Source organism: Hippoglossus stenolepis, chromosome 12 (assembly GCF_022539355.2).
Source record: "Hippoglossus stenolepis isolate QCI-W04-F060 chromosome 12, HSTE1.2, whole genome shotgun sequence".
In the NCBI taxonomy this organism is placed as follows: domain Eukaryota; kingdom Metazoa; phylum Chordata; class Actinopteri; order Pleuronectiformes; family Pleuronectidae; genus Hippoglossus; species Hippoglossus stenolepis.
In genome coordinates this window covers 12,482,137-12,490,876 of record NC_061494.1, presented here as the reverse complement: position 1 = coordinate 12,490,876, position 8,740 = coordinate 12,482,137, and the positions used below count along the sequence as shown (strand labels likewise).

General features: G+C 40.4%; 1 protein-coding gene across 3 annotated transcripts; it reads right to left on the bottom strand.

Annotated features, from left to right (window-relative positions):
* Window positions 1-1,122: 1,122 nt before the first annotated feature.
* Window positions 1,123-8,740, bottom strand: LOC118118677 (inhibitor of nuclear factor kappa-B kinase subunit alpha). Of its 3 annotated transcripts, none has more exons than XM_035171879.2 (22): window positions 8,460-8,740; window positions 7,399-7,548; window positions 7,204-7,298; window positions 6,841-6,958; window positions 6,683-6,752; window positions 6,511-6,599; window positions 6,292-6,381; window positions 6,073-6,197; window positions 5,747-5,854; window positions 5,519-5,654; window positions 5,204-5,404; window positions 4,877-4,979; window positions 4,118-4,241; window positions 3,883-4,034; window positions 3,724-3,785; window positions 3,527-3,636; window positions 3,393-3,442; window positions 3,151-3,259; window positions 2,883-3,030; window positions 2,738-2,787; window positions 2,340-2,439; window positions 1,123-2,003 (listed from the first exon to the last, which is right to left on the bottom strand). In XM_035171879.2, the coding sequence occupies exons 2-22, from the start codon at window positions 7,501-7,503 to the stop codon at window positions 1,944-1,946; spliced, it is 2,205 nt and encodes a 734-aa protein (XP_035027770.1). In that variant the 5' UTR covers window positions 7,504-7,548; window positions 8,460-8,740; the 3' UTR covers window positions 1,123-1,943. The 3 variants fall into 3 exon arrangements, with proteins under 3 accessions (XP_035027770.1, XP_035027771.1, XP_035027772.1); XM_035171880.2 differs by having other exon boundaries at window positions 8,464-8,740; XM_035171881.2 differs by lacking the exon at window positions 8,460-8,740 and having other exon boundaries at window positions 6,841-6,987; window positions 7,399-7,415.

The following is an 8,740-nucleotide window of genomic DNA, read 5'->3' as shown; positions in this document are numbered from 1 at the left end:
CAGCCAGATCAGCCGAATCAACCCTAGCGATCAATGGGGTGACAGATGTCGCAGCCAGATCGCCCTCACATCCATAAGACTCAATGGCGGGCAGGTTGGTTATATACTACTGAAAGAAAGAAGCGCGCACTGTAATGGTGTCGTTTTGGGATCGTTCCACAGCGCACATGGGTCGACTCATTTGTTTCAGTAGTGTAAGAGACGCCGAGAGAAGCGACTTGTTATTCTGTTTAAAGATGTTATTTAGAGGTTTGTCTTCATGTTTCGCTCCAGTATGTTAATGAGACATGTTTCTATTTGTCAGACACGACCAATCACAGCCTTCAGACGTTTCCTGTACCGCCCTTTCCTCTTTCGAAAGGAAAGGCAGTGACAGCTTTTACTACATTTCACAGTTTATACGATGATCCCTGCTATTTTCATCCACATCTTTGCACCATTCAGGGGAAGAAATGAAGAGATTGACTTATAAACACGATGAAAAGTCAAATAGTTTCTCTTTCCTTGAATGTTTAGTTAAGATCCTGCTCTCAGCTTCCTGCAGCAGCACACACTCTTTTCTTTTACTGTGAATGGGTATAATTGTAATATGTGAATAAAAGGCGAATATTTGTACATATATAACATAAATATTTCTTCACATTAAGTTGATAGCTTATCAAACTGCCAAGACAGAGCTGAACATGTTATGTGGGACTGTTGTTATCTATTTATTCTATTAGGGCTGGGCAATATATGGCTAAAAATGATCTCAAGAAAAAGGTTTTCATACCAGTTAATATCAATACGTTATTTATTTTAAGTTTAAAGACTTGTTTCTGCTCCTGAGTGAAGGTTGTCGTTTGAGATGTTTCTTCATAGGCAGAGAATGACAAACACTCTTGTTATACTGCCAAACCCTACAATGTATTTTATTTAAGTGTACGAATACTTTTATTGCAACTACTGCTAAAAAACATAGTTTGTGTGAGGCTATATGACATATAGAATGAGATACAAATATGTGAAATTAGAACCAACAATATTTACCTCTAAAATGTTACTGAGAAAAAATACTAACCTTATATAAAGGGTCATGAAGGAAAGTATGGCAGGTTACAGTAAAATACACACAGAAAGCTATTTAATAAAAATAATGTTCACTTTTATTTTCAGGTCGATTCACTCACAGGGACACAAGCATCTCAGCTCCTTGTTTTTGACTCCTTACTAATGGTTTGTTCAGATAGTTGTTTAATTCTGGAAAAGACATCTCATCACAGTTACAAACAAATCGAACACATATGAGAGGATACTGTCGAATGAAGATAACTCAAATCACCATGTATTTAAATCTTCCTCCTTCTTTCTGAGACAATGTTTTTGGGCTTCTTGTTTTGTGTAATTTATGCATGTTTGTCTGTGCTACTCTGTTTGGATTTCAGCAGCTCCCAGGAGAATGTTGATCCCAGGGTCTTATAAACAAACAGTTTCCTGTATGTGTGCAGACAGTTGTCTGCTCCACTTTGTGAGATAGTTTCACAATCTAATCCAATCTTCAACATTTTAACACATAAAGAGAAAAGACAAACTGATTATGAAAACAACTAACAATTTAAACAGTTTGAACAAAGACAAAACATGATACATGTGTCATACATTTTAAAAATTTACTCACATTCCATCATGCATAGTTTGTTAGCAGCAACGTTTTACTCTAACTTTTATTAGCAGCACAATAAATACATTTTGGTGACAGCTTGATATTGTTTTTAATTTAATAATATAAGTTCAAGTTAATACATTGTTAGCTTAACACGTCATGCTGCTTCACACAGTATTTTCTCACAGCATCACATGTATGTAAATGACACAGTATGGAATCACAGAGCTATCAAATGGTGTAACTCTGATAAGGCACTTGTTTGTAGTATAACATATCTTTATATGTCTTTGGTCAGTTTCTACAGCTTCTGAGGTTGTGTTTCCACTGCTCCGTACTGAGTCCAGCTCCAGTCCTGATCCTGCAGAGAGAATAAACAGATGAAGCCATTTTACCACAGATCATTAACACTGTACTAGTGATTCATTAAATGCTCTATCTATCATCTTAAAATTGAAATTAAAATCGTACAAGTGATCTAGTAAAGGATGATATAGTAGAGACCAACTGAAAATATACAAATATACATTTTTAAGAAGAAAAACAATACATAGTAAACTACACACACACACACACACAACTATATATGTGGTGGTGACTAATAGTTTTTGTAATGATCTGTTTTTTAACAGATGTTTTCTATTCAGTCAAAGAACAATAGTGAATTGTTGAGTTCCTCTACACGTGAACATCGTACCATGACACTGGGCTCCATCTCCTGGGTGGCGTCTTGCAGCAGAGAAGTCAGCTGACCCAGATAACGCTGATTCTCATCCAGTAATTGATGAACACTTTCACTGAAACAGACAAGAGACTCTGAATAGATGAAATGTTTCTTCACGTTTTCATGAACCCAGGAGAACAAGAGGCCTTTTTTCTGACAAGGCAGGGGGATGACAGCGAGTGGGGGGGACCTCTTGTGGGGGATTTGTTGCTTGCACACAAGCCCGCAGCTGGTTTTAAGAGATCAGACAACTTGTGTGGATTTAAACTCATCTTCTAAACAACAATCAGAGAAAACAGTCACACAATGTTTTAGCATTCAAATACAACTGTGTCATACTGAACTGAATTGTGATCTCATTGTAATCTTACCTTTCAGTGGGTCGCTGCGTAATCGATTGTGATGGAGAATTACTCTGGGCCTAAATACACAACCACACACTGTATTAGCTCTGTTGTTATTTGACTTAACAGTTTAATAAACATGGATAAACATTGCCATTTGTTAAAAACTCACACAGGCGATCTTGAGTAGATACCAGAACTCTCTCTGCCGCTTCATTTGCATCTGCATCACGGCTGCCTCTGCAGTTTTTATGTTCTCCACCGCCCGCTCCAACTTAGGGAACAAGTCAATGATGCGCTGCTTACACACCAGGATTGTGCTATAGAAAACAACAGATGGGGAAAACCAAAAAACGTCACACAGGGAACTGTAAAAGTTGTGCTGAATTTTGCAATGTTGTGCATGAGCGTGTGTGTGTTTGAAGTCGTGTATAAATTACCTGAGGTGAGTGTACAAGTCTTTCAGCACTCGGTCCTGGTTCTGAACTGTTTGGAGGATGGTCTTCACCATGTCCGAGCTGTCACTGTAGCCATGTGGAGGGTCAGGACCTGGACAAACACATCCTCCTATGACCTTCCACGTACCAACATTTGTTTAAATCATGTAAACGCAAACCACATAGCAGCCTGCTATTTTCAAAACCCAGTGTCTCGTATTTTATGGGTCATGATTTGTACTAACTTTTGCATTTAGCTTTCAGTTGCTTGTAGAGTTCAATGGCCTTTTCCTCTCTGGAAAAAAAGAGTCAGTAAACTTGTGCACGTCAGGTTTTTTCAAGGAAATTATCATAGCTTCAATGTGACCCAGATACTGACAGCTGTTCCATCACGTCCCCTTGTCTCCTGGCAAAAGGACTCCTCTGCAACTCCACAATCTCAGAGTGTAGAGACACTATCTCTTCATCCAGATATCCTACATCTGCAACCTACGGCAGAAAACCCCACTCAGCATATGCTACTTTTTCAAAAACTGCAAGCGAGTCTCTGTAGAGTGAAATTAACAACTGCCCTACCTTTGTGAACCTTTCGGCCTTCTCTTCGTTTTCCTGCCACGTCTTCAACATTTTTTCTGAAGCTTCAAATGAAAAACAGCAGCAGACAGTTTAATTGAAGCTTCGGTGATGACTTTAAATAACCGTACGTGTCACAGCAGCAGGTCATTATGAACTCACAGATGCCTGTGGTCCTCTGTTTGGTGTATTGCTCGAGGTCGTGCTGGATGCTGGTCTTAAAGAAAGCTAGTTTGGCTCGGAGCTGCTGCGACTGGGAGAACAGCAGGTTCTTGTACCGAGTTAGGTTGGTGTTGTAGCGCAGCAGACTCAGCCTGTACACACACAAACACAACATATGTGTTTCAAAACTCTGATGTTTGTAAGTGTTCAGCCTATGTATTTGAGTGTCACTCACATGGCAGCCTTCTGTCCCTGGTACAGGCGGATGTAGTCCTCTTTCAGCCCGCAGATGTAGCTGACTGCTTCTCCCCACACTTTCCTCAGTGCAGACAGAGGGAGCTGAGTCTTCGTCTCCCTCACTGAGACGACACATAGTTCACCAAAAAAACACACACATCAGACTCTAAGAATTTGCTGTAACGTAAAACAACAAACATCAATGTTTTGTTTTCGGGCACCGTCACCCCTACCTTGTTTGGTCGGGACCTTTGGACCTTTCCGTTTAGTATAAACCAAAATAAGAGGTGTGAGCCACGAACCATGGTCTGGACCAACGGACCAAAATTTAGTACGACCAAAAGAAGTCTCAGTTCCGATCAAACTGAACCATGGTTTGAATTATAACAAAAAACTTTTTTTTGTTATAATTTGGACCAATTGCAGGAGGTTGACACAGAATCAAACAATAGAAGAAGAAGAGGCGGCTCACAGTAATGTTCACAGTAATGTTCACAGCCAACATCAAGGACGTTCAGTTTGCTGCTAGTAAATTCATAATGATATTACGGTGGCAATGACATTAATGAATTGAACCGGTTCATTCATTTACTCCTTTCATATGGAAAGACTACTTTTTTTCACGCACTTTAATAAAAAAAAACACCATTACTTTCTTCAATTTTGCCATATATCCATAACTTTCAAAGCCAAATAAATCCGTACAGACATCAACAGCAGACTGACATCTATGCAGTAGTACAGTTATATATCTCACCTATAAAGTTGACACTGTCTGGCAGAGGTCTGGCAGTCAGTGGTCCAGAGTACTTGGTCAGGCTCTTATCGAACAGGAAGACTATGGAGCAGTCCCAGCCTCTCTGGAATCACAGCGCAAATTCTCACTGTGCATACTGCAGTGCATGCTGATGGAGGTTCAGCTCATTTTGTAAAAACAAGTGGAAAACCTGTGCTGAGGTTCAGATTTGCTAGATTAAGCTCCAGGACTCGTGTCATCGGTCCATCTTAAACAAATCCACATTTTCATCAATAGACAGAGACTAAATTGAAGCCAGCTGCCAAAATGAACACTGGTGTCTCGTACCAATCCATCTGGCAGACAGTGTGCGGGCGGTCTGCGGGGGTCGAGGGAGATTCCCGTCTCCATCAGCAGCTCTTGACTCAGTGGGGCAATGTGTGTCTGCGTGTTTGTCTCCAGGCGAAGCTGCAGGGAGTGCAAACCCTCCTCGGCTCCCAAAACCAAGGAGTGCAGCTGGGCTGACGTCATGTCCAACACATGAATCACCTGGAGAAGTAAATATGCTGATGGTTGGCTTACTGTTCTCTGGTCTAGTGGCATGTATGACGCCATAAAAGAACTCAATAAAACCTGATTTTACACGACATTCATATTACTGACCTTCATGTTGAGAATATTCTGAAGAGTGGTGTAGCAGTTTGGTTTGTTTGTGTCAGGATCCACCCCCCCACCACGCGTTGCAGGGTCCCACAGTAACAACATCTGTAGTAGAGACTCAACTGGCTCGAGAATTGGCCTTTTAACACAAAAATGCACCAATACAAAGGTTATATGTAAGTTGGGATGCAAAGATCTGGTAGGTAGAAAGAAAAATATTTTTTTAGCTACCTGCTGAGATTGTTGGGATATGGGAGCTGTGCAGAAAATCGGACTTCTCCATTCATGTCCTCTACTGCCATGATGTCGTTGGGACCTTTGCTCTTCACTTTACTTGTCCTACAGAAGAAGATAAACATGCAACCAGAGAACTGAAAATATGATGAAAACTAGAATGGCACACATGAATATCAATAAACAATACTATAACCTCCTTGGCCTAAGAAACTAGATCCACAAAATGTTCCAAAAACTAAGAATCTATGTTCAATCTCATTACTTTGTCTCCACTTTTAACAGATACATTCATTACTGCATGAATCGTTACAGTGACTCACCACTGTACAGGTTGCATGTGGTGTAAAAAGGGGCGAAAGCCACAAGTGCATTCGAAGATCACGGTCCCAAAGCTCCAGTAGTCGACAGTTACAGTGTAGGGTTTGCTCTCAAACAGCTCTGGAGCCTGGCACACATACACACAGAGCTTCATTGTTGACACATATTGAAAAGACATTAAAATATCACCTGCAGAGTTGCATTAGTGATGCAACACTTACCAGATACTGGAGAGTTCCAACAAAGGATGTACAGAGACTGCCCTGATCTAGATCTTTTGCATAACCCAGGTCTATGATTTTATGGACAAGCTGGAGGAAAACATAGTTTCAGAATGAGAGCAAGACACAGAAATGTGTATCCAGTATCTGTACTGTAATGGTATACGACACAGGAGATTACACAGGCTGTATACATACAAAAAAAGGAAATTAGTTCACCTTTCCACCAACCTCCTGAAGAACTATGTTCTCTGGCTTTAGGTCTCTATGAATGATCTTGTTTTCATGGAGATACTGGATACCTGAACCTATGTTTGAAAATAGATTCCATTTACTTGATGCTTTAAAATGTACTTTAAAGAACGAGAGCAAAAGCTTAGGGAAATATTACCAATGTCAGTGAGCAGCGAGAGGACTTCACTCTCCTTTAGCCCACAACAGTTTTCTGGTTTATTCAACACCTAAATTCAGAGGTAGAGAGGTTAATTGTGCAGTGTTTAAAAAGACAAAGACATTATTTAGAGGTGTCATCATTTATCAGTTTGGTACCTTGCGTAGGTCTCCTCTCGAGCAGTACTCCATGGCCAAAAGAGGTAGGTCATTTAAAGCAATGGAGCTAAACTCCTCTGGTACTTCTCTGGCCTGAACAACGTTCACATGGTTCAGTCTGTGAAAGAAGGGGAGCCAAACAAGCAGCTGGAGGAAAATGTACAGTGAAATTATCTATGAACTACTTTGTAAAGACAAGGAGATGATTTCAATCCATTAATCAAATTGAATTTCTATAGCCCATATTCACAAATCACAATTTGTCTCATAGGGCTTTACAAGGTGGGACATCCTCTGTCATTCACCTTCAGCAAGATTAATTCAAATACTACAAAAAAACTATTAACAGGGCAACACACTGACTTCTTCATGATCTGGATCTCTCTGCTCCACCGGTCCTTGTTCTTGGCGTTCAGCTCGAGGCGGCAAAGTTTCACAGCGATCTTCTCTCCCAGCTCCTGCTCCAAACACAGACAGGACATAAAGAAGCAGGTGAAACACAGATCTGGGTCTGGAGTTAATTATCCGCTTGATGCACAGGTGGATGACGGAACCTACAAGGTGCTGGTACAGGTAGACGTGCCCAAAGCCTCCCATCCCGAGCCGCTCCTTCATCTCCCAGGAGCCACAGACCTGGTTCTGCCTGAGCGCCGCCCGCTCCATACTGAGGTGCAAGGTCTGCTGGAGCCACAGGGCAACAGAAGAAGTCTGTAAAGGAACCCAGTAAAAAACAGCCAATGTGTTATAGTCGATGTACAGATAATAAATTGAACCTTTATTATATTGTACTTGATGAAAATTATATTTTGACTACAATTATAATGTTTTATCACCCAAATCATCCAACAAGATATTTCCACAGATTCACCCCATTTATCAAAATACATTAAATCTTTTTGCTTGAGGGGATCCATGGTGCCTCAGCCCTCAGACTGCAAAACGCCACAGCACCCAGTCAAACACTAAAATCTATAATGCAACAAAGACTGCTGCACATGTAGTATATTAATATTAATAATAATAACTTTACTTGTATAGCACTTATCTAAACGAGGTTACAAAGTGCTTCACACAAAAGTCCATGGCAAAATGACAAATAATTCCAAAGAATTTGGACAAAGAATTTGGACATATTTCACAATGACACATCGTGTATACTTACATTAGAAAAACAGCATTGTATATATAGTATTTCATCTTATTTTGTATATAATAATCCTATTTTTATTAATTTTCTTATATTTCCCCCCCCCCCTGTGATGCTGTGTCAATTGTAAATTTCCTTTTAGGAAGATCACTGAAGGAACATCTTTGTCTTATCTTATCTTTCTAAACATAGTCCTTCCATTAAGTGTATATTTGACAACTCATGTTTACAAACACATTTGAAATCTGACATGGTGATAGTATTTTAAGCACTTTAAAGATGATTAATCCTAATCCATAATCAGCTAAATCAAGTTTCAATATCTGAAATTCTGCAAACAGGTCATTAGTTGGTACTTTTGATGCAGTGATCGCTCTTCTTGCTCTTTTGTCAGATGAAAACCAGATTTTGTGTAAAGTGTAGACTGTGTAAACCACAACAAAACATGACTACACCAACACTGTCCTCTCACCTGCCTCCAGACGGGATTAGCCCGAGTTGTCAGAACATTGTTGCCGCAGTTAGCTCCACACGTCTTGTTTACGTTTCGTTTCCTCCTTCTTCCTCTTGACGAGCAGGTGGAAACGAAACCGTCCGTCTCAACGATCCCTCGAACGCGACTTGATGGTGGAAGTTGCTGTTGTTGTTGTGTCGTTGGAGTTTCTTGTTTGAAGCTAAAAACGGCTGCACAATCTGCGCAGAGTAAAAAATGAAAGTAGGCGACAGGCGCTGTTTCTGCGCATGCGTGCTGGT

Excerpts from the sequence above, each read along its gene's own strand:
- LOC118118677 (XM_035171879.2), bottom strand. The coding sequence starts at position 7,503 with ATGGAGCGGGCGGCGCTCAGGCAGAACCAGGTCTGTGGCTCCTGGGAG. Across the intron at positions 7,299-7,398 it reads TCTACCTGTACCAGCACCTT|GAGCTGGGAGAGAAGATCGC; the intron begins GTAGGTTCCGTC and ends TGTTTGGAGCAG. Across the intron at positions 6,198-6,291 it reads TTGGAACTCTCCAGTATCTG|GCTCCAGAGCTGTTTGAGAG; the intron begins GTAAGTGTTGCA and ends TATGTGTGCCAG.